Source organism: Heliangelus exortis, chromosome 5 (assembly GCF_036169615.1).
Source record: "Heliangelus exortis chromosome 5, bHelExo1.hap1, whole genome shotgun sequence".
NCBI lineage: Eukaryota > Metazoa > Chordata > Aves > Apodiformes > Trochilidae > Heliangelus > Heliangelus exortis.
The window spans coordinates 9,619,718-9,645,107 of record NC_092426.1 but is presented as its reverse complement, the minus strand read 5'-3'; the positions used below and the strand labels follow the sequence as shown (position 1 = coordinate 9,645,107).

Sequence of the window (25,390 nt, the reverse complement as noted above, 5' to 3'; positions counted from 1 at the left end):
TTATTCTTTATTTTTAAGGACTTGCTCCCGAGGCCAATAAATTAGTAAGCAGCTTGAAAGTGATGCCAATGCTGCATGATGAGTCCTATGTCCAGGAAACAAAACTGAGCAACTTCCATGAATTACCAGATAACACACTGGTGCTCCCGTAAGTACATTTTCCTTTGGGAGAGGGAGGGTTAGGAAGTACCTTGTTAATGTTCAGGTAATTACATCTCCAAACATTCAGTGTGAAGAATCCATTATGAGATAAGCAAAAATGCTTATTGTAAAAGGAAAATTCTTACCATGTCTGTCACAGTAGAAAATGTCTGGTTTGATATTTACAATGAGGTATCTTACAGCTGCTTGAAAAGTAACTTTTAGATTAGACAACACATAGACATTCTGGGCAGTTTAGTCCTGCATTTTTTTTCTTGTTTTGGGTATTTGCTGCTGTGCAAACATACAAATATCCTATAGAAACTAAGCAAACTGTATATACAACTGAGTGGATTGTCTTCAGCATATGCCTGAAAAAGTAGCATCTAATTAATGCATCTGTGAACAGGCCTTGTGCTTTAACTTTGCAGGCTGCCTTTTTTAAAAAAATCCCTAAAAGATGGTTGTTTTTCCCAAATTTACGCAACAGTATGATAATAAGTGATGGTCTTATAATTAATCTGCATTGCTTTTTAACTGTAAAGCAATGATTAATAAGCTTACAAGATTTATTTAGAGGGAAGTATGCTAATATGAGGTATTCCCCAGCTGTGATGAATGAATGTGTTCCTCTAAACATGTTAACTTTGCACAAAGGACAATTTTGCAGTAATTTGAAAATAAATGGAACTATAGATGTTTTGCTATAGGAGTAAAAATTGATATTCTTTAATCTTAAGGAGAAAATCAGGATATACAAAGGAAATGTAAGGTTTATTTATTTATTTCTCTTTTGTATTGAGGTCTCTGCATAAAGCTTTTAAAACCAGCCACTTAAAAGGCAGATGGCAGGAAAAGGGATAAAGGGAAAACAAATGGATTCCCAGAGGAATAGCATTGATGTGAACATACAGTTTTTGTTAAATGTGATGGTTATACTAAGAGAAATGGAGCTCTGTTACAATATTGTGCTTGTAACTGACTAACTTTTAAATAATTTAAGGGGTTTGAAATACAAGAAAGCTATGACAATATACCCATTTGTGTCCTAAATATACTTGTCCTGGCAAGTCTTTTCCATGAAGAACAAAAAAACATAATACAATCATTCACATCAAAAACTGAGGTTTAAAAACCAATCTTGTCCTGTTTTTCTGAGACTGCTGACTGCTGTTTCTGGGTGTTAGTCATGGCAATTTGCCATTTTCTCTTTTGTGCTAGCTGAGTGATATTTTAACTAGGCAGTTGGGAAGTATTGTGAGTTCCTGAGGGGAAAAAATTAGTATCTTGTGAACTTTATATATATCTATGTAATAACCTTGATATAAGGGGGGACAACATCTCTTTAGAGAGGCATTAAAAGATGTAGACTAGGCTGGTCTCTGGTGTTGGTATGTGGTGTTTTATTTAAACAGCACATCCTCAGGGGAGCTTTTCACTGTCTTTCAGCAGAGATCCAGAGTTACTCTTAGTAAGTGTAAATGTGATATCCAACAAGGCAATTTTTATACGAAGTCTAACTTCTTAGGTACACTATGTTAGTTATAAACAAAAACTAGACATTGTTTAAATGCTCTCTTTGCTCCATGCAACTGTCTTACAGGCCTCAACAGGGAAGTGGGTCTGCAAATTTTATTAGCTGATTAATTGATAAATGACTCTTGTTTTTTCATATTTTATATTGCTATAAATATGTACAAGAATAACAAGTGGGAACAAAACACTATGGTGAATGCCTTGAAGTTAATCAACTTTTCTGTGATCTAAGCACCTTATTTCAGGAACGTTTCTGAATCCATGCAGGATCCTGGTCTTTTGTATATCCTTTGACTGTCTTCCAGTGTATATATTGAGGTATCTATCACAGTTATGGCTGACAAGGAACTTTTCATTATCCCTAGGCAGTGAAAGAGCATTGAGAATGCTCTGAAGATGATGCTGTTAAACATGCTCCACATGGCTCTGCCTGCAAGAGCAAATAGGAAGGGCAGAGCTGGCTCACCAGCAGTTCTTGGTTAGCTGCTTGTTGGCCACTGCATTGCTAAATAGAAACATACTCCAGCTAATGTAAGGATGGGTGAAAACTGGATATTTGATTCTCTTCCAGTCTTCAGAAAGGAAGCAGAAAATATTAGTAGCAGGGTTCTTTTATTACCTTAGATCTTAACTGCTGGGTTAAATTTATATGTAGTTGACTTTATTCTGAGAGGTTAGAAAGTTAATGAGCATTTTTTGTGGGGTAAAACATATACTCTGTGAAGTCCATTTGGCTGGCAAATAAAAGGTCTTTGAGGAGTCAGATTTCTTGAGATAGGCAGCTGGAGGAAAGGAGCCCCTGGATCCTTGGAGGCAGAGAGTCCAGGCAGTATGCTCAGAGCTAGGGCAATCCCACTGTGACTCCATAGCCATCATTGCCTTTGGTGAGTCCTCTCCAAATTTGGGAAGATGTACTCTTGTAAGACATGTGAGCGTCTTACACTTAATCTTTGGTCTCCATCTGCTGGGCTACACACTTCAAGATGTTTGAAAATGTTACATACCTCATCCCCACAGGTACTTTATCCTACTGCTTGACTGTTTAGGTTTGGTCTGGTTTGTGTCTTTTTCCCTGGCATAGCTGCTTTCTCTTGTTTTTATTGTCATTAGAGCAGTCTTTTCTCAGCTGTCAAGGTAGCACTTGTTTAGCGGCCAGCAACTGATCACCTGTGAGTTGTTTATAGTCCTTGGGGCTGTTGCTTTCAACCTGTGCCAGTATTTTAAGATCTTTGCTATTACCACACTATTGAACTCCATATCATAAGAAGAAACAGCTGGCACCATGTAGGAAACTTTCATAATAAGGTGACAGTGGGACTAATAGGCTGAGACTGGGGTTTTACAAAATTAGCCTGTTCCTACCAAAGATAACTGTTTACTTGAAGATCTTAACTAACCAAGAGAATTTTTTCTGAAATCTGAGGTCAATGAAACTGAGAAGGTTTCTTCTTCTAAAGGTCACAGAAATGAATCCCAGACATAAGATTCTTCATAAAAGATACCCTTTGTGTCAGGAAAGAGTATCTATTTATATTAATCAAAGGATCAAACAGTTGTTGCATCTCTTCTGTTGACCCCCTGTAAACCTTGGGAGCTTTATAGATTCCTCTTAATAGCTTGTGAAGCATTTTTAAATGAGAAGCCACTGTATCAATGTTAGAACTTAGCTCCAACCTTAAACAAAGTCTGGGTTCTTCTTTTTTGTCTTTAGTTTTGCCAGCCCCTCTCTGCCTCCCATATTATCTTTATTATGAAATTAAATTTAGGGGGTTGTGCTTTAAACTTTAAACTTGGAATTTAATGTTCCAAATTAAATATTTTTTTTTTGCCATAGACTTGGGGGTTGGGTTGGGGAGGATAAGGGTGAAAACTGTTGGTTTAGGGAAAAAAAACCAGCAGTGATGAGCTGATATTAGCTCTAAGAATTTTTTTTTTTATTCTCTTTCTTTATAGTCTCTCTAAACAAAACAAAAGAATTTTTTATACAATATTGGAGCTCTCACCGCTGCTTGATTCTTCCAACATGACGACAGAGGACTGGGCCAAAATTGCAAAGAAACTTGAGGTACTATGGTGTGGGATAAAAATTAATTTGTTGCTTAAAACCATCAGAATATCTAGTATACTTAGCAAGATAAAACAGTTCATTAGTGCTTCTTTAAATATTAGTGCTTTTTTAAAATGTACCTCACTTAGTAACTTGGAAAGTTACAAGTACTGTGCTTGCAAGGTTTCCTGGTTTCTTTTTTTCCTTTTGAAAATGTTGCAAACTGATTAAAATTATATATTTTTTTCAATTATAAGCCATGTAACAATTCAGTACAAGAAAATAAATAGAAAAATGGCAGCTGTGATTGAATAAAGTATATAATACGTAGGTTGGTATGTTCTAAAATATTGACTTCATTTCACTGTCCAAAAAAATCCTTAGGTGTAGGTCACTTAACTGAAGGTTGCTTAGTTACACACTATTTGAATGTTCAAGTAGCTGAACAGCTGGATAGTGACATAGTCATAAGAGACATTGTCTCTTAATGCCTTTCTTACTCTGTACACAGAGGGACTTAACTAGCTTTGGCTTTTCATCCAGTATAAAAAATGCTATCGTAGTTGGGTTTTCCACACTAGGAAATTTTCTAAAGCCCTAGATATTTCTGAATATATATATAGGTGCATTCATTGCATTCTTCTCTAGATTAAAGAATTATAAGGAAGTAGAAATGCAAAATATTTGGAATACTTCATGCCAGGAGTTCATACCTAACTATGAGGAATAAATCATCGTGGTCCTAGGAAGATCTTGGTCTTCCACCCCTGCTTGCTCTGTGACAGTGGGCTTTTGTGGTGCACTTTTCTTTCTTTGACCAAGCTGCAGAAATGCTTGTGAACAGTGTAATACAAATGATAATGAAGATTCAGGTAGCAGTATTTCACCTTTAGGTCATTTAATCCTGACATGGGTCAATGCTCCTCCTATCAAAGCATCCCACCAGGGCAGAGAAGAGACTGAGCTGGTGTATAGGTAGAGACCCACTAGGATGGAGCTGCAGCTGGGAGAAGTCCAAGGCCAATAGTAGAAGTTAGCATTACCTCCAACTTTGAAAAGGAGAAAGTTTGCCTTTTTTTCCTTGCTTGCATATTAGTTTTATTTTAAAAAAACCAAAAAACAACAACAAAACCCAAACAAACCCAAAACAGCGGTGTTTATCTTGTACACAAAATGCAGCTTCTCTCTAAATACAAATAGCCAGTTAATGTAATCCAGTGAAGAAGGGAAACAAAAACCTTCAGCTCTCTGGCTCCTGATTTTACTGACTGAATTATAGGTCAAGTGGTTATTTCTCTGATCTTAGCTATCTTAAAGCTTAGTTACCTTATTGCATTGGTGAATAGCTGCAGCATGCTTTTTGCATCACACTATCATTTGGCCTGCAGAAAGACCTTGCAACACTGGCTGTTGTTTTTCTGGCTAACTTGTTAGAGATAAGCAGAAATCTCCTGAAACTTCCAGTAGGTAGCAACACGTAGGCACAGGTATCAGCCAAGAAATAGCAAAAAGACAAGTAGGAGTCTGCAGGTGAGTAGGAAGATGACTTTATTAACAGGAGATGCCAAGAATGTCTGCCTACTTTTGCATAAGAACTGTAATGAAATCTAATTTTAATTAAACTCAATTAAATTGTTTAATTCTATGGCTAAGTCCTATTTTATTCCCCCCCACACACTGACACTCCATGTATCTGTTCAGATTTCTATGTAATTTTTCCCATGTCAGCACATTACATCAGAGACACTGGTATCTCTCACTAAAATGTTTACTATATGCATCATTCTTAAAATAGAGGAACTGATTGCTTTTTTATTCCAAAAGCCAGCAGATTACTTTATTCCAACAAGACAAACTATCAATTCATGGCTTTGCATTTAAAAAAAAAACAACAAAAAAAAACCCAAACAAGCCCCGTGTGGAATTATATGGAAATTAAAGTTACTGTAAAATTTCTTTTTGCGTCTGTACATGTCTGGTAGTCTAAGGGACTTCTCAAAAACCACCAAGTGTACGTACATTGACTAACAAGAAGCCTCTTCACCTCTTTCTGCTGCTGAAGTCACATGCTGTGCTACAGGAAGAGTATTTTTCAACAGAAGAGGGCACTCATACACTGGCAATTTGCCTGTCTACCATCCGGATTAAGTGGACTGTTTTTTTGATGTTATGATAGCCTTGGTTTGCCTAATCTGTTCCTGTAAATGGTGTAATCCCTGAAGTAAAAGCAGCAACAAGAAATCAGACTAATCTGCATATGTTAACATTCCTGTTTAAAGCCATTGCTAAGCTTTTCTTAATTAGCAGTCTTCTGGTTTAAAAATGCTGCATTAATATGTATACATAGAAGAATCTTTTTTGCTGTTGCATAATTAGAGTTACTGGCTATCGTGCTTAGTGTCCTATTAACCCTTAATTGTATTTAAACTGAAAACGAGGTAAATTTTGGAGAAATTATGCCTGTAGTATGCTTTAAAGTATTACTCTGTTGCTTGCATCTGTGAAAGCAATGCAATGGGTGCCTCACCTACTGATGCAGGTGCATTGCTTTAATAATGTGAAAATTGTCTCTCCATCTCCAGGAGCACTATGAAAAGTATGATGGTTTTGTGATCCTTCATGGCACTGATACCATGGCCTATACAGCTTCAGCCTTATCCTTCATGTGTGAGAACCTGGGTAAAACTGTTGTTCTGACAGGATCTCAGGTAATGGATGTAATCTGAAGTTAAAGTCAGAAGATTCATTTTTTGGTTTTGTATGCAAAGCTAGGTAGTGTCCTGATTATCACTGTATAGAGTAGTAGTGCAGTACAGGAATGGTCACAGTGATGATAGAAATCAGTGACAATTATTGGGCTCACCAGCTAAGCATCTGCCCCATAACTTTGTCATTGATGACTTCACAGCTGTACCAGACCATACCAGAAGTTCATTATGGCTGGGGCCAGGTGCTTTACAGAAAGGTGTAAGAGCCTGTCATTGGTGTATTAATCCTTTTATATGAGAACCATCTTTCCAGCCTCAGGTGGCTCTTGGTTGTTAGCTGTCTTTTTCTTTTCTTTTTTTTTTTTTCTTTCAAAGAAAAGTTTAATAACAAAGAAGTTTATTACTTTTTACTGTATCGGTTGTTATCCTGTCTTATGTTTTGTTATTGCAATTTTAATAATCTCTAAGCATTAGACACATTTTTGATCAATTCTGTTCCTCAAAGCATCTAACATGTCTGTTTCCTTTTCTCTAAAGACTACATCTCTTAATTTTCATTCTTAGCTGGAGATCAGCTCTTTGCATATTGTCTGAGGGGGAGGGGTTGTATTACTAGAATAGCTTGCTTGAGCATAACATACAGCTGTAATCACAAAAGAGAGATGAAACATCACACTGTAAAACTCCCTTCCTCCATCTCATAACTTTCTTTTCACATGTGGTCTATTTGAAGTCAAAATACAAAAGTCTAGCAAGGAACAGGCTCCCACTTACTGTCTTGACGTGGAGCAGTCTAGTTGTGGTACGTCACACTCAAGGTTTTACTTTCTTTTTAGCTCTATTGCTTGGAGATCTGCCTGACATACGATTAGCAGTGGAGCATGGGATTTTATTATTGTTGCTGAAGGGAGCTCTGACTCTCTTAATAAAGAGGCAATCTGAAAAGGCATGGAAGTCATCATTCAGCAGACCAGATTTCTGGTTTTAATCTTGTTCTTTTCTGTCTGGCTTGTTTTTTCTGTACTGAGAGGAAAGATGGTGCAAGAGAGCTGTTGTGAAGTCCACAGTGACAGCTTGCATGATCTGGAGCTTTTGCTTTTTCTCTCCACAATCACGTCTCCCATGCTCAGCCACTTGAACTATGCCTGCTTTCTATTTCTCACATATTTCCTGAATCACTCTTAATCTGCTTTATCACACTAGAATTATCTCTAGGCTAGTTTTTAAGCACTTAAATTATAAAAGTCTGCTAAGCACAGAGGGAAACCCTGCCGCATGCTGCAGTCTAAAACAGTTTGGATGAAGAAAAACTTTGTTATAAATAGTTGTTACATAAATCGTTCATGTATTTGTATCACATAAATAGACTCTTTTTTTTCTGCTGTGTAGAATTTACATTAGGGACAAGGTCTAATTTCAGTCTCTGATTTTCAGGTGCCTATATATGAGTTGCAGAATGATGGCCGAGACAACCTTCTGGGGGCACTGCTGATCGCTGGGCAGTTTGTGATTCCTGAGGTTGGTTTGCTTGTGAAGATGATCTCAGAAGCTGCTTTTCTGTCTCTAGTCAGGACACTTAAAATATCCTGTAGGCAGTAAGGAATTGCACTTAAACAGGAAGAGGTAACAGGCACGTGCATGAGAAGGCATGGGCTGTTTTATTAGGATCCATTTCCCATTTTGCCCATACACAATCTATAAAGGCTGTCAAGTCTGAAATGTAGCTTGCAGCAGACTTGAAATGAGAGGTTCCCTTTCAAATACTGGGATATGAAACAAACCTAAGTCAGTTTCTTAACTTTGGAGTTCTGAAGTTGCACTAGAACTTGTAGGAGTGTCTTCTAGCCCTAGTTCCTGAAGCCTATATTCTAAATACCTAACTTAACATGGAAGAACCTCCATGGTGTCAGCACCCTGCCTTTAAAGATGTTAGTGCTGTGCAGCCCAAAAATCAGCGAGAAAACTGGTCAGGTTACGTCTCATTTCACTTCTGCCATGCTTACAAAGCCAATTCTTGTAAGACAACAGTGACAGCTTCCTGGCCAAGCTCTTCCCAACTAATAACAACTCTGAGGTAGCTCTTTTCTTTCAGATTCCAGCTGACAACTTTAACTGACCAATAATGGGATTATGTGTGGTAACTCTTTGAAAGTTTTTCTCATTTTCACTGGGCCTTTTGTTAAAGTTTTGGATTCTGAATTTTGATATAACTGATAAACTTACTAGTAAGTCCACATTGTTTCTTTCCTCTATTTCTGAAGTGCTCTCAGGCACTTTTGCTGTCTCCTAGACTATGCTTCATGGGAGGATTACACAACTATTTGGTTCTTAACTTGTTTTGTTCTTAAATTCTTAAACCAATGTGTGACAGATGTGCCAGCCCTTTTGAAAGGGTAAGAGTTGTAAACATCTACTAGCCTCTGAGTTGCTTTAAAGATTTAGAAAACACTTTATAAAGGACAGACTACAGTATTTATCTACTGAATCTTTTAATTACTGGCTTATTCATAGACCTGTTTCTTTACTTGTCTTGCAGGTGTGCCTGTATTTTTATAATAAACTGTACAGGGGAAATAGGGTGACTAAGGTGGATGCTGGGAGTTTCAATGCCTTTTCCTCACCTAACCTGCCTCCACTTGCAAATGCTGAGGTTGATATTACAAGTAAGCAACATCATCTCTTAAGCCATGTAATTTATGCCACATGCAATAGAACTCTAGCTGTAAAGAACCTATGCCAAAGTAGTTGAAATTCTGACTTTAAACTGAACTATCTTTGAAAGCCCTGTAGCTTGACTCCAGTTTATCTGCCCTGAAACTGCTTAAATACTGGTAAGACTGAGAATCTGTTTCTCAGCTGCATTGATCTATTGAATGTAGAAGTGAGTTAGACTGACTGACTAAAGATGGAGCATAACCAGAGGGAATGTTGCCCCTGTGTCATGAAAATGCTTGCTCTGAAGATAAAAATGAAGGAGTGAGGACTGAAAGAACAAAGAGTTTCAACTTGTTAATGATCATGTCAGACTCCAAAGTCCAGTGAAAGAGTCATTGCAAGAGTACTTGCAACTTCAACAGATGGTCTTTTTGATGCATGTCATTGTCTAAGATGTTTTACTGGATGTTTAGGACCTGACTAAACTGTAAGTGCACTGAAAACAGCAGACCTATAATATACACTGCCTGAAACTTACTCAGGCTCCCTGTAATTTCTCTGTTTTTTAAGAAGGGGAAAAATGACATGAAGATTTCAGTAGCTGTTTGCAAAGCCATTAGTACCTTGATGTCTCTTACTGGATAAATGGCACCCTTTCTTTGGAGAGGGGAGAAGAGAGACACATTTGGAATCTAGCCAAATGAGGAGTTGCCAAAAAACATACTAAAAGACAGTTTCAAAAAGTATAACATGTTTTGTGAGCTGGTTTTAGATTGGTTAGGTATATTAAAAAGGAGTAGGACTTGGTGACAAACTCCATGATTACAAGAAAATAGGAACAGGGAGGGTGTTACCAAATTCTTTTGCTGCCATTAGTGGCAGTAGGACATTAGTGCTGTGCCCTGCAATATTCCATTCTGGAGGTTTTCTACTACTAGTGAAAGACATTCTGCAATTTGGTAAAATAAACCTATCCCTTCCACCTAATGAGTGGGAGTTAATTAACTAAGTTTTAGGATCAAAGTTCTGTTTGTAGCAGTCACATACAGACTGAGGAAGCCTGTGAAGTACTGTAGTGGTTCATAAGACATCTCTCAGGTAGAGAGCCTGCCACTGTTGTATTACTGTGCTGTGTCAAATACTGGGTGTCTGACATCAGCAGAAATGCTGCCAGTTGGTTGTTGCAGTAGAAAATCTTCTTTCTTGGGTTTTTATGAACTGCATCAAATAAATTCCATTTACTGACTGATCAATAATGAAATCAAGCTGCGAATTGCATGTTATTTCTCTTTTGGATCTGAATGAAGTGTTTTGTGATTCTTTATCTACAGTAGAAAAATGAGGAAGTTATTAGGTACTTTCATTGCACATATTGGGTCCCATTATCTTTTCAGTAGAATGCCCCATTGAGATCAGTGGGAATTTCTGACTTAAAAACTGATGGTGTGATAAGCTCTGGTTTTATTTGTTGCAATTGATTACCCAGTTAGCTTAGCATCACTTATGCAAGATGACAGTGTCAGTATTGAAGGATTGGTTTGATTTTTAAAAAACGTGGTTTATAGTATGTGCAATCTAGTGCTGTTTCATTTTGTCCAAAGTAATTGTTTGAAACATCCCTTTGTCCCTTGAGTGTACGTGTACAATCCTTGTATGAGGCTTTCATTAAGACAAGGAACCACCTGGGCTTCTAAAAACAAAGCCAGCATCTTTTAACTTTTTTTTTTTTTTTTCCCGAATGACTTTGTATAATATGTCTTAATCCTCCTGTAGACCAGGCTGACTCGTGCTGCTTCAGCATAATGGAGAGCAGCCTGAGGATACCAGGAGGAGGTGACCATGTGCAGAAACTCTTCCTCAGGCTTCTTAATTCTACCATAAATGGGAATGAAAAATCCAGAGAAGCAGCAGGGGACAGGTGACAGGATGGAAGGAGTGGGGACCATAATGGGATCATGGGCTGGTAACACAGGGATGAGGAGAGGACATGCTTTTTGAGGCTACATATATAAAAGCTACAGTCTACTTCAGAGCCAGAGAGGAAAAGCTTAGTCATCTTCCCTAACCTAGCTGCAGCTCTCTCTTTCATTTCTTATACCCATTTTCCCCCTTCTCCCTCTTCTGATGAGGTTCCAAGGGGATTTCTGATCCCATCAGCTGGCTGCACTCTGGGCCAGATTCTTAACTAAGGATGACATTCGTGTTATGCAGTTTCAAATGAGCAAGTGTGTCAACTTCCTCAAGACTTTCAATTTAGTAGAGAAACTAATGTAAGAAGTAAAAAATCCTAGCCCACCCCTGAGATGAGGAAGAATTCCAGTGCCCATGGGAAACACTTCTTCAGCAGAATGAGAAATTTCTGTATGAAATATATAGAAATAACAAAAAACATTTCTAAAATCTTGAAGCACATCAAATAAAAGACCGTGTCTTATTTCTCCTTTATTTTGGAGGACTATTTCACTTCAAATATGTAAAGCGTATCAGTGTATTTCATTGCTGATTACTCTTCTCTGTTCTCAGTTGTCCTAAAGAAGCAAATATGAAACTTGCTTTGTTACCACAGATGGACTTTCTTCATCACACATGCATGTAACTTCTGGGACTGGTGCACATGTACAGGACCATGTGCTAAGAAACGTGTAGGGGATGAATAGAGTCCATGTGACTGTGCATGCAGATGTGGTAGAGCAGCAGGAGAAGGTTAGAAGGCCCTTCTGGGCTTGCTTACCCACCAGTCTCATTAGAGAGAAGCTATTCATTACTGGCCAACTCTGTCTTGGTTGGCAGTTCTGTTTATTCATAGTAAGAAGCCCAAGTTGTTTATGTATTAAGGTAAATGCCAGCTTTCTTCACCGAAGTGCCTTTGGTCCCCTCCCTCCCTTGTGTGTCAGCATGTTGGTTCTTGAGACGACACCATTCAATTTAAATATTCATTTCAAAAGGTGTGTGTCAATTCTTCTATAACAAACTGCTGAGGATGGGGGTCTGTGTTTGTTTGCACCCATAGGTTGATCTCTGCTCCCCACCCCTTGGCTGCTGCCGTGAATGATAATGAAGGCTGGGGAACCTTATATATAATGGCAGGGCTTGCCTTTAGCCCTGCAGAGAAGGATGAGAGGAAAGTGTTGCTGTTTGTCTGGAGCACTGCAATCAAGAAAAGCTGTATTTCTTGTTTGATTTCATAACTGGGAGTTCAATCACCACTCCTAAGGGAGGTGTCGCTCTTAGTTGCTGCTCTCCCATTATACGTTGAAACCTGCATTGTGGCATAGGTGCTGTTTGAAAAAAAAAGGAAAAAAAAAAAAAAAGTTGGGCTTTTTTTTTTCAGCCTTCTAGACTGTGTAGACTTTTTTTTCAGCTTTCTGGACTTTTTTTTTTCTTTAAGTCAGATTGATGTTTTTTTCTACACTAACCTTATCACCATAGAGGGGTGTCTGTGTGTCAATAAAGCTGAATAAGATAAGGATGTATTTTTTGATCTGTAATTTTAAAGGCAGTAGTTTTTGATAGGGAGGGGGAGATCTGACATAGCAGGTATTATTTATGTGATAGTTTTGTTTGGAAGAATAAATAAAAGGCCTTAGGATCTTGACTGCTGTCTTCTTGAATAGTGCAATCTTGTCTATCCCAAACTATTTTGGATACCTTATATAAATAGCCATTACTTTATTTTATGTACATTGCTTTAAAAACTGTCTGCTGTGCAAGAAAGCCAGCTTACATTTGTTCCTCAGCTTTGTATCCATATTTACATAATGCAGTACACTCTATCAGTTCAACTCTTCACAAGCACAGACCACCCAAGTCAGAACAGGTTACTGTTTTCTCATGTTGTGCCAGAATTGGATATCCCTAATTAGTCCCTCTTATCCATAGGATAAAAACTATTATGATCACTGAGACATCCATACAGTTTTCTGTACTTCACCTGCTTGTATATGAGTTTCTCACTCAAGAACTGTGATTCCTAATACTGTTTCTTGATTTTTTTTTTAATTGGATAAAAAGATTATAGTGTGGTATGACTACAAGATTATAGCGTGGTAGGCTACAAGACAGCTGGTTTATTCAGTGCAGTGAAGATGCTTGAGCTTAGCTATGCAACATAAATATTCTTCCTTTTTGTGGGTGCAGTCTTTGAGAGGGAAGATGCAAAGGTGTTCTAAACTCTTTTTCCCCTGCATGGTGCTCTGCCTCACAGTAGTTCTGAATAAATCTGAGATGAAGTCAGGCTTTTATGTACATTTGTTTGTCTTTGGCTCTTGCATCACACTTGCCTTTTGTTCTGCCTTTTAGACTTGTTTGTCTAATGGAAAACTGACATCTGTGGAGTCTGTCAGAGCACATTATGCAGTCTGATGAGGTTCATGACCAAGAGAATGTTAACTTGGGAGCAGTCTTTAGTTCTTTTTTTTTAATATAGTTTGAAATCACATCGCTGTACTATGCATACATTACATTTATCTTGAAGATGATACATTATTTGGTAGAGTGTACTCCAAGAGTACAGGTACAGGCCTGGTATAGGTCTGACTTCTGGAACCTACCCTCTGATCTCTCTTCTTGGTCTTCTACTTTCAGTAATATCTGAGTAATCTGTGCCAGGGCAGGTTTCCTCAGTTCATTCTTCAACTTCATTGCAGACACTAGGGATGCTAATAGTTGCCAAACTTAGCAGGGATGCATTTGTGAAGTTTTGGCAGGGAATCCTAGTTCATGGAGGATAAAAGAAAGAAACCTCTGATGCAGTTTTATTGCCATCCCTTCTTACAGAGGAGCCTGCTTTTAAAGAATTAACTTGTGGGTTAGAAGGTTGAAAGGATTGGACATATTGCTAAACACTGCTGCTTCTTAAAGTGCAGTGCTCAGGAGTACACGTGGTTAGCCAGACCTATGAAACTCAAGCAAAACAAATACACAGCTTTCTGCATTCACCCATGTATCTCCTGCAGGTCTCTCACTCACTCTGGAAGGCTCATGGAGGCCTTTGAGACCTATTTGGCTAACTAATAAATCCAGCCAGGTTTCATAGCCATGCTGGCCAATTCAGCACAAAGAAACTGAGAAGACAGTCTGTATTTCTGTTCTCCTGTTCCCGGAGCACTAGGAATCCATGTGCTGAGGTGCAGCTGGTTGGACAAAGATGATGCCAAGCCAACAGCTTGTGACTTTCTAAACATCTTCCAGTATTATTTTAGAAAGAATACACAAAAGGCTTTATCTGTTGGCAGGGCAGCACAACAGGAAGGGAATGGTCATAAAGCCTTCTAGATGACTGCTGTTTTCTGTCCCACCTTAATGGATTTTGTAGTTTTTAGTGGGTGGTGGGGCATTAGAGCAGACTTCAGTGGAAGCTTCTAAATGTACTCTGAATTTTCTTGCAAATGGCTGTCTGATGATTGCAAGAGATTGCAACAGTAATTGGTGTGAGTAACTCCCCACATGTCTGAAAGCAAGTTAGTATTATGCATGCAGATATTTTATCTGTCATGCTGTTGAAGAGATTCTCCAAAATCTAAAAAGCTTAAATCACAATAGGGCGACAGGTAACTTTACAGCATGGTCTGCTCTGAAGCTCTGATTGAATGACACTTTGAGGTGTAAGCTGTTGCTTGTTAAACCTCTTCCACTGCCTTGTAGGAGCTTTCAGCACTACCAATGCTGTGCTCATACACCGAAGTAGTAAAATTTTGAAATCAATAATGGATGACTTGGTTTCTAATAATGCAACACAAACAAACTATTAGTTGAACAGCTGGCTTCTGGCTCTAAATGTATAATCAGAGTTAATTGAATCCTTGCTATTTTATTTAATCGTTAGTAACTACTTAATAAACTCTGGAGGTGATTAGCAGCAACAGTAACTGCATTTGTCATCTATGTCTGGGAAGATGAAGGTCTGGCTGAGGCTTTTTGAGCACTCTGAACTCAGAGAGTTGGCACTAAGAGAGCATGTTCAGCGTTGTGAACCCATCAGGTCTCAGATGTTTTCACAGCTATCAAACTTAGTTTGAAGAGTTTGTAGTAAAGGAATAGAGATTTGTGTCTGATAGATCATCTTGCTCACTGATGAGCACTGAACTAAAATACCCATTTTGGAAGTCTTTGCTATAAGATGCTATTAAATTGATGTACATATGTTAAGTATCTTCTTCAGGAGCACAGATGTAGAAATTTTGGAGAAATTTTTGTAGAAAATTTTTTTTGTAGAAAATTTTTGGAGAAATTTTGGAGAAATTTTGGTCTATCTTGGAATCTTGACTATTTTGGAAATAATGCTAAAATATAACACAGTGGACTCTGACCCGGAATTGGTCTTGAAGACATATTTTATGCTACCTAATAAATAAGGTGTGTTAGATCAGCTTCTATAGCTGCTGTCTTAAATGGCCCTTTATTTCTTCTTTTCAAAAATATGTTGTCTTTCATGAATTCCCTACATAAGAAACAGTTTTAAAGACAATCTTGAAAGTGGTGCAGTTGTACTTAATGCTATGACTTAATATTAAATTGAACAAGCCTTTTTTCTTTAACAGTAAACTGGGAAACAGTATGGAGAGCCAATACCAAAAAGAAATTTCGAGTTCACACCAATATGAACAGGAATGTTGGGCTTCTGCGAATCTTCCCTGGAATCACTGCTGCTGCTGTAAGCATCACCACTTCATTTGGGAAGTGGGGGGAGTGGTGCTCGAATACTTTTTAAGTGAGCTGAAGTAAGGAAGCTTCATTGCTGTAGCAGTGGTTGGGGTTTTGGAGGAAACAGAAAGGATTTGTCTTACTTACTGTTTTTTGGACTATCAGAACATTCAAAGACTGTTTTGATATGCCATAAAATACTGATAAAAGTTTTTCAGTTATGAAGACAGGCTGAGAGAGTGGGGGTTATTCAGCCTGGAGAAGAGAAGGCTCCAGGAGACCTTACAGTGGCCTTCCAGTGCCTGAAGGGGTCCTACAGGAAAGCTGGGAAGGGACTTTTTACGAGGAAATGTAATGATAGGACAAGGGGTAGTGGCTAGGGAAGAAAGTCTTCACTGTGAGAACAGTGAAACACTGGGACAGGATGCCCAGGGAAGTTCTGGATGCATCATCCTTGGAAGTATTCAAGGCCAGGTTGGATGGGGCTTTGAACAACCTGGTCTAGTGGGAGATGTCCCTTCCCATGCAGGGGAGTTGGAACTGAGTGATCTTTAAGGTCCCTTCCAACCCAAACCATTTGATTATTCTTACAATTCTGTGATGTCTTTTGTCTAAACAACCTTGGCTCTGAAACTTAAATAGGTCAAGTGTTCTTTTTTAAACAAATGGAGGCTATAGTGACCATATAAATGCTCTCTAGCTGCATAATGAGGCATAGTGATAGACATCTTGTTAGAGAATACACAATATGGTGGGTGGAGTGTATTTCTACAACTCATGCTTATTTTTTAAGGTTAATTTTATCTCACATTTATGATTAGCATGACCCTTTACACTCGTACAGAGCTGAAAATTAGAAGTGGGATTTTGTTGCTGAAAATGAGAAATGAGTGGGTTTTGCCTTTAGAATTTTTTTTTTCAGAACTGCAGTTTTAGGTAGATTTGTCTTCTAATTTTTGTCCAATACTAGTTCCATTAAATTGACAGGTCTTTTGTGGCTGTTGCCATCTTAAATTGAATCCAGTAGTTAATGCAGCACTCCTCAATTACATTACCATTCTTTCTAGGTGAATATGAACAGATGGAAAAGCAGAGGGGTGGTATATTTGCAATAAAACTCCAGCTGCACAGTTAGCCTCATGGGGGCTTACAAAGTATTGCATTTAGCACATGTGATGAGCAAGGAACCCTCTAGGTTGTTTAAAACATGTCTTTCTAGGAGGAGGACTTTTCTAGGCATCCTTTGCTAGGCCATGGTAGCTACCTCAGTAACACGTAGCCAAGAATGAACTAGAGCCTCCTTTTTGTTTTTTTCTGCCTTGAGTTAAATAAACTTCAGGCTTCATTAGAATGGTCTTTTCTGAAATGTGAGACTCCGTCTCTCTGAGTTAGGCAGACATTAGTTAACAAAACTCTTTGCTAAAATAACAAATCTGGGCAGGGGTTGGGATTTTAAACTCAATTTTGCATTTATTTCACAAGTGTAAATCTAGCATTTTATTCTGCAATAATGGTGCAACAGTATAGGCTGTTAATGGCACTTGAACAATAGCATCCTTTGTCACACTGAGGTCATGACTGTAGAAAGTACTTAATTTTAAAATACCTTTCTAGGAATTTTAAAGGAAGCTAAAGAGTGAAATTCTAATTTTTTAAAAAGCTTATTCTACAGTCCCAGTTATAGAAAATGGGGGGCACAGAGGGACATGAGAAGACTGTGAGGCATGAGAGCTGGTAGGACTACAACAGAAACAGACCATCTTTAAAAACTCTGTGCCATATGTGAAAATCTTGATGTGACTTTAAAACACCTTTGGCATTACCCTGTCTTGTTTTTAAACAGGTAAAAGCGTTTCTTCAGCCTCCAATTGAGGGCATTGTACTTGAAACTTATGGAAGTGGCAATGCCCCAAACAACAGAGAGGACTTGCTGAAAGAACTGAAGAAAGCAACTGAACGAAAAGTAGTGATTCTAAACTGTACCCAGTGCTTACGAGGCTCTGTTAAAACAGTCTATGCAACAGGGCAGGTAAGGGTTGTGCAATGATTTCAGACTGTGGAAATGCTGTGGAAAAAAAAAATTCTACTGCTACAACTGGGTTATATGCTTCTAGTAGTCCCAGTGTATAAAACCAGATTTACTAAACTCTAAATATCTTGCATACAAAAAAAACTATCTGAAAAATCTTAAACTGGAAGCATTTAAGAGCTGCAAACAAGATCCTGTTACTTCTAGTCTGGAGGAGTAACTGAACTGAAACAGCCAGGAACAGTCAGTTCAGAAGCCAAATTAGTGATTGCTTGTTCTTTCCAGCATACCTTGCATTATGTTGGTAGTTATCTTTCCCAACAGGATTCCACTGTACTAGGAGCTAGCTTAGGGGTCAGATGATGAAATAAACAAGTATATGATAGGCCAGCACTTACTTAGCTACAATGTAAGAACCTCAAGAAAGCCTGCAAATCCAAGCAATATTCCAAATCCCTGTTTTTCATATGATGGGAAGTACAACTGAACTCAGAAAGAGATTGGAGAACAGTATGTAAAGAATGTCTGTCTTGCAGAATGGAAACCCACGAAAGCCAGCTTAAAGCTGACTTAGTGGAGATACTGTTAATATTCAGGGCATTTTATAGTGAGTTTCTTAATCATGTATTAAGACATGACATGAGTGGACTAATAAGAGCTCAAAGCCATAGAAGAGTATGTGTTGCACATGGTGCTGTGAAGGAAGGTGGTTTAACTGGACTTTATAAAAGGCCTGCCATTAAATAGCCACCAAACACTGACAGAAGGTGACTCATCCCCCTGTTTTAAACACCTGGCTTTGTTGGGAGCAACCACCCATCTGGCAGTGCCAGCCTCTTCAGTGACTATAGGACAAACCTAAATAATGTAGTCTGGTGCTGAAACCTGCCTCCTGTAACATTGTTTTAGACATGGCTTTAGATTATATTTGCTTCAGGAACACAGTTGGTTTTGAGGCAAAAGAAAAGATTGTAAGAGATTCTTTCTACCTCTTCAGTGTTCAAACTCAGTATTTTCTGAAAAGGGGTGTCATTTGGGTAAAAAAGCTGCATAAATTAATGGAGATGTTTTGAAAAGCATTAACTTTTGTGAAGATCCCATTCTCTACCAAATATGATAAGAATATGGGGATTAGGCCAAGCAATTCACATGGAAGGGAGAAAGTAGTTAAGTCAATAAAAGACACCAAACATATTAGAAAAGCAACATGAAAATGAAGCTTAGGTTTTATGTGATCTTCAGCTTGAGGTGAACTCTTAATATGTATGGAAGGAAGAAAAACCCTATTCTTATGCTCTGACATCTCTAAAATGGCCTTTGGCACTCTGCTGATCCAGACTGCTGATCTGCTGAATTGAAAGATTCTGCTCAGGTCTTACTGAACCATGGTAAGGCTGGCTTCCCCTTTTTATGTGGAGCATATACATATATTATCTTCCACCAATGGATACATGCAGTATCCATTGGTGGAAGCTTCCATGTTCTCTTGGCATCTTTTGGGGAGAACACTGAGGGACCTATATCCTACAAAGTTACTTCATGCTTATTCTTCCATTGCCTTTTCCTTTTCATAAAATGCTCCTTGATGGAAGAAGTATTATTATTGAATGCTGGAAAGTTTACTTTGATTTTTCTTTAAGTAAAAGCTCTCACAGGTCTTTGCATATGGCCAGGACATTTTTAACTCAAGCTAGCCAGGTGGGTCAGCTGAGGCCCTGGTTTCTCTTGAAGTGTTTGTTTTAATTAATTGAATGTCTCGCCTCTGATCCATCTGCACAGTAGAAACTTGTAATTGAGAGTACTTAAGGTGTAGGAAGGAAGCTGGGAAATCCCTTCCTTCTCCTTTTTCTCAAAACTGCTGAAAAAGCCATAACTGTTACTTGGCTAGCTCTGCAGTACAGAAGGTATTTCTCACCTTCTCTGTGTATATTTTCCCATGGGGCTTTTAAAAATGTTAGTCTTGGGCTTCTGGAAGTGGTGAATGAGCTGATTAAGGCTCTGTATCTTGCTAAAAATATTAGTTAAGGCACACATTTCAAAGCTGAAGTTTATATACAAGATACTTAAAAGTAGAGTGAAGTGCAGAGAACCTACTGAAAGATGCTGTACTGTGAGCCATCACATTATGGCAGAGATGATGATCTGAGGTTTAGAGAAGCCTGAGTACAATCTAGAGACAAGGGATCTGAAGTCTCTTCTGTCTTGGCTCTCTTGCTCACTGTACACTTATGGAGCTTGCTGAGGGTAGCAAAGATCTTTCTACTTTTATTCTTTGGTTCAGGTAGTTTTTGTTTAGGTTTTTTTTAAACTACCGTAAAGAAGTTTAAAAGTTCATCTTTTTCAGTTGCTCTTGCCAGAACTGCGTAAATTACACAGTTTAGTTGTATGTTCTAAATCACACACTGCTGGTGCAGTCTGAAAGGCTCTGAAAACACTCCTGCTGTGAGCACATTGTACTGCTGGAATTCATCCAAAGCTATGCCCCATAAAAGAATGGTAAATATGTCTGTATGAGAACAGCCTACTTGGCAATGTTCAAAATGCCACTGGGTTAAAACAGAGTAACTGCAGCTTTTCAATAAAGGGAATCTGACAACTCTGCAGATAGCTGATACAGACCTGTAACCTTTCCCTTTTAGCAAAGTAAGTGACCGTGGCAATCATTTGGGTGAATTCTTCAATGTTATTGCATGAAAAGGAATTTAAAGTAAAACTCATCTTTATTCAGCTGGCTCTAGTATTTGCTTGGTATTTGATAACTAAAAGGACAAAAATTACAGTAGCAGTAGGAGAAGCAGGGGAGTGGAGGCACAGTGCATACTGTATTCTGTGTAGCTGCTCATCATTCATGTGCATTTTCTGTTCACACATGTATTTCTGAATGCTGTGCTAATTGGAATTTTTTTTTTTTTTTCATTCAGACTCTTGCTGATGTTGGTGTAATTCCTGGAGGTGATATGACACCAGAGGCAGCCCTAGCTAAACTGTCATATACACTCAGCAAGAGTGAGCTTACCTGGGAGGAGAAAAGGCAGGTAAATGCTTCAGTGTGACCTTGAAAGGCTTCAACTTTCTCATCTACTGTGCACATTTCTGTTTAGCTGAATTCCTTGTCTGACTTGGACATTTCTGTAGTGAAAACCCATACGTGGAAATTTATATGGGAGACAAAATCCCAACCCTGTAGAAATCAGCAAAGATCTTGTCATCGATCTTAGTGTGGTAAGCATTTAATTCACACAAATGATTTCATTCACACAAATCTATTTCCGAAAGTAAATATTGCCTACAGCCTCTTACTTTACAGCATTACTCATGAGAGTGTTAGATTTTGTTTCTGTTAGAGGAGGTACACTTCATAAATACACAAAAAATAGAGGATTATTCTAAGGACCAATTGTAACTGATTTTAAAATCATAAGCCCTTTAACAACATTCTTACTGTTCATTTGGGCTTAATCAGGGCTTTTTTTAAACTCAGCTTAGGTAGTTATATATCGTGTTCCTTTATACAAGGATCATACAGCTCTGAATTAGATAGGAGAGCAGCAGTCTGCCAGAATGCATGTGCTTCTGTGCTTGTGTGCAGTGAAATCATAACCATGACACTTTGGGAGATGACATCATGATGAGTCACTCTCTAGACTTAAGCACTACATGCACATCTATCTTATGATGGGGGGGGGGGTTTATTAAAATTAAAACAAATTTTATGGTTACTTCATGCTCAGTATCTTCCAAGTGGTAGTAGCTGTTGAGACAAACAGATTTGTATACCTGTGATCATAAGTGAGGTGGCTGGAAGTACCACTTACCATGCTTAAAAACAGCTTCAGACTCTGAGCTTTCAGTTGTTTGTTAAATCTTGGCTCTGAAAAATTTGAGGAGAAGCTATTTTTTGTTCAGATGTTCCTTCAATGAGGAACATACTCTGTGCAAGAACATGCCTGAAAGGCAACAGAATTCTGTGAAGAATAGTGGCACTGCATGTTTGTGTCTATGCACTTTAGAAACCCAGGCTATTCACTGATGCTCCTTTGGTACACTCACTGACCCTGGAACATACATGGACTAGTCTGTTTCTTTAATGAAGGCTTTAAAGCTTCTTGCACAGAGGATTATTTGACCTGGGACAGGAGAAACTCTCCCAGCTGGCTTCTTGCCTAGGTATGCGAGTTAAAACTTAATTTGAGATCCAATTTGCTGAGGTAAGATAGCTGACTTGCTCAGGTGAGGACCTTGTTATAGGACATTTTAGGTACCACTGGCTCAAGGTACTCCTGCATATTCATATGCTGTCCTTTGGGATGTGCTGCACAGTTTTTATGTGGTGGTCCTGGGACGTCCTTTATGCGGTTTGAAAAACAAAAGAATTTTTGCAGTTTCTTTGAGTTAAGCAGGATTGGTTTCCCCATTTGACTCTTTGTACAGCCCCGCAAACAGTTGTGTTGGCACAGCTTAGGGAGCAGCATGCTGCACTGCCTGGGCAGGAATGAGTGGTAGAGACCAGGAGGAGAAGAAAGGCTGGAAATATGTGTGGCAATATCTCCAGCTAAACATATCACCAAACAATAGTCTCCCAAGAGACGGAAGCTCTCCTGAAGCTGGCGTGGTTATTTTAGGATTCTCTTTCAACACGAAGAAGCAAGGAATGTGCCCCCAGACACATGGAAATGGCTGCAGAGCTGGTAGGACTGAGCAAGGCACGCAGGGCTTTGCACTGGGTGCGTTCAGCACAGGTGCCTATTGCTAAGGTTACCAGTGCAAAGCAATGATCTCAACCTGTCAAACTCTAAAAGTGTGCCAGAGCATTTGGTATCCTCTGAGTTATACGGATATGGGACTCTTCCAGCAGACAGCTACAGTGCTGTCAGCGCTTAGAGTTTTGTTTTTTTTTTTAATAAAGGGCATGCCTAGACATAAGTAAACCTGGGGCATTCATCTTTCCAACATCACATCTGTTTCTTGCAAACTTTCACAATCCTGCTTTTTAAAATTCTAATTGGAATAACTACGTGCTTTATAGCTGCATCAGCAACCTCTCGTGAAAGAGTGCCAGTATGTAAAATTGTCAGAATTGAGGAAACCAGTTGTTTTTTATAATGACTGGTTTCTCTCACCATGCTGCAGATTTCCTAGAATCTGCATTTTGGACTATTTTCTTTATTGCCATATTCAACCACATTCTACACATGAACTGGCTGATCCTTTTTTTCCCTGGTTATATTGGGTTGACCTATTCTGCAAACTGTTACATGCCTGCTTTAATATCAAATGACTTCTACTACTGTAGACCCTCTTCATCCAAAGCTATCTCTATGGCCAAATTTTAACAAAATCTATCCTGATCGAGCTATTTGAAAACCCATTGAATTACATGACCATCCACAGGCAGCACTGGGCTACATACACAGGGTGTGTAGGAGTATTGAGGTTTGGGAATGGTTGTAAAAAGCAACATTTTAGAATATTCTGGTCTTCAGCCTCACTATGCTAATTACTTATTATCTGTATTCTTAAGTAGGCTGCAGCTACCCCACTAGGGAGCTTTTGTCTGCATACTCTAAAAATTGTGATGTTTTGTTATGTGCTTATTCTGGTTTCTTTGCTTTGGAAGAAAGTTTTATTTGGCTGTCCCTTTTTTTCCCCCTCTTTGTCTTTTTAAACTTGCAATCTTCATGGGACAGTATTTCTTTAATCTTTTGTCTGCATTCAGTTAGTTTCCATAATTCCTCCAAACAATTTTTTTACTTGATCCTAAGTTTTTTTATTAGGCTACTGCCATATTTTTCCTTTGCTAACAAAGGATTTGATTGCTTGCTTTTCAGATGCTGAGCGAGAATCTAAGAGGAGAAATGACTGTTGTACCCACAGGAGCCAAGATTTCTCTGAGAGATAGCAAGTTTATTCAAGTGATTGCCAAATCTCTAAGTATCAGCAGCAAAGAGGTATATACTTCAATATTTAAAAGCAAACTCATGTAAAGCTGTAAACTTGAAAACTCAGTTAAATGAACCTAACTTAGAGGTGAACAGAGATGCTAAAAAAAAAATGGAATACTGGAGCTTTTTTTTTTTTTTAACTGTTTTTTTAGTACTGAGTGTTCCAGCTAGCCAGTTGGGTTAGGGAGAAAGGACACAATGACAAGCATAACATTAAAATGTTTTTAATTAAAAACATATTAACATTTTTTTTTCCTCTTTGTAGCTCCATCTTGAGTTTATTTACTTGGCTGGCTGGTTGCAATAACAAACCTCAGACGGTTGCTGTAATTCAGGGTATCAATGATATGAAAAAGTGCTTTGTGTTTTTGTGGTCAAATGTATTGACAGTTTAGAGTAATCCAAATAATAATGGGTAAAGCAGCTTAATTGTACATGCAGTCAGAGAAGGCTGATACTAGAGGAAGCATTACATAAGTGTAATTTGTGGTGTTTAATAGTAGTTCCTCCAAACTGGAAAAGCAGAACATACAGTATTGGTTGTAAGAGACAAGATTTTGCTTTTCTCTTGGCTTTGTTTCAGGGAAGATGGGATTTTTACTAGCTAATGAATACTGAATATATGGTTCTTCTTTAGGAAGCATGAGAAATATGAGAATATTTAGAGGGCCCGGGGGCTCTACTTGTCAGTGGAGCTTTGGAAGTACAGGTTACACAAATACCTGAGGAATCACATGAGTGAAGATCCAGTCTTCAGGAGACTGGACTGTATGGTATTTTCCAATTCCTACCAATGCTGTTCCACTTACTATACTGATGTGTAACTGCAGCTGTACAGGGATGGTAATTAGTGCATGTACCTTAAAAGGTATATATAGATATCACGTAATTGTAGTCTTGCCAGGGAGGAATATAAATCTTCATGGATGTGAGGCAGACAAAATGTAAAATAAACATGAGACTGCTTTCCTTCCAAGAACTAAATTTTTAAATAGTCAAATAACTAATTTGGAAGCTTTACATGAAAGAAAGAAAGGGCAGTGTTTTAATGAGTTGGACATCAGTCTTACTAGAAGCAAGGCTGATGTTAAATGCTTAATTTTATTTGTTTCTCAGGAGCTAGAAGCTGTCAGAGATGCATTAATTCCACCTTTGGCTTGTGCTGCAGCTAAACTGGGTGACATAGACGCGCTGAGAGCCATAGCAGAAATGGTAATGTAAAATTTACAGTTTGTACAAAACACGAATTTTTAAACAGAGCCATAAGTGATAGGAGGAAGGAATGCTCACAGGGAAGCAACTACCTAAGTGTTAGAATCAAAGTGATTTCATGAATGCATTTGGTTTCTAGGCTCCTCAATCTTTGCCTTTCAAAACTGGTGTGTTCTTTCCCCTGTTTCTCAGCTGTTTACATTTTCTTTTGAACTGTGAAAATACAGGTAGATTAAAATGCAAGTTCTTATCTCCTGCCTTGGAACACTTTAAAATGGTTTGTGTTGCTTTCTTTCACTTAACTTTCTTTATGCATATTCATAAGTATCCAGCTTTTGGATTTAAATCCATCATGATTTAAAAAAAAAAAAAAGAGAACCTGAAAATCATACTTAAGCAAAACACACTGCTAATTCAGGATTCTTGGCTCTTCCCATAGCTCTAGGTTGGGTTATACCTGGAAAAAGAAAAAGGCATT

At 38.4% G+C, this 25,390-nt stretch overlaps 1 protein-coding gene across 8 annotated transcripts in view; it reads left to right on the top strand.

The window, feature by feature from the left end:
• The window catches only part of ASPG (asparaginase), a 49,667-nt gene that overhangs the window by 6,410 nt on the left and 17,867 nt on the right, over window positions 1-25,390 (top strand). For 5 of the 8 annotated variants that reach the window (XR_011726205.1, XM_071745438.1, XM_071745437.1 and 2 more), the window contains exons 2-11: window positions 19-148; window positions 3,631-3,742; window positions 6,307-6,432; window positions 7,867-7,950; window positions 8,969-9,095; window positions 15,627-15,739; window positions 17,573-17,758; window positions 20,680-20,793; window positions 23,587-23,706; window positions 24,817-24,912. Coding sequence is in view for 7 of the 8 variants with exons in the window: in XM_071745438.1 (XP_071601539.1) it covers window positions 19-148; window positions 3,631-3,742; window positions 6,307-6,432; window positions 7,867-7,950; window positions 8,969-9,095; window positions 15,627-15,739; window positions 17,573-17,758; window positions 20,680-20,793; window positions 23,587-23,706; window positions 24,817-24,912 (1,208 nt within the window). In the remaining variant the exon portion in view is untranslated. The remainder of the gene's footprint in view (window positions 1-18; window positions 149-3,630; window positions 3,743-6,306; window positions 6,433-7,866; window positions 7,951-8,968; window positions 9,096-15,626; window positions 15,740-17,572; window positions 17,759-20,679; window positions 20,794-23,586; window positions 23,707-24,816; window positions 24,913-25,390) is intronic. The other 3 variants (XM_071745441.1, XM_071745439.1, XM_071745442.1) reach the window with 2 other exon arrangements.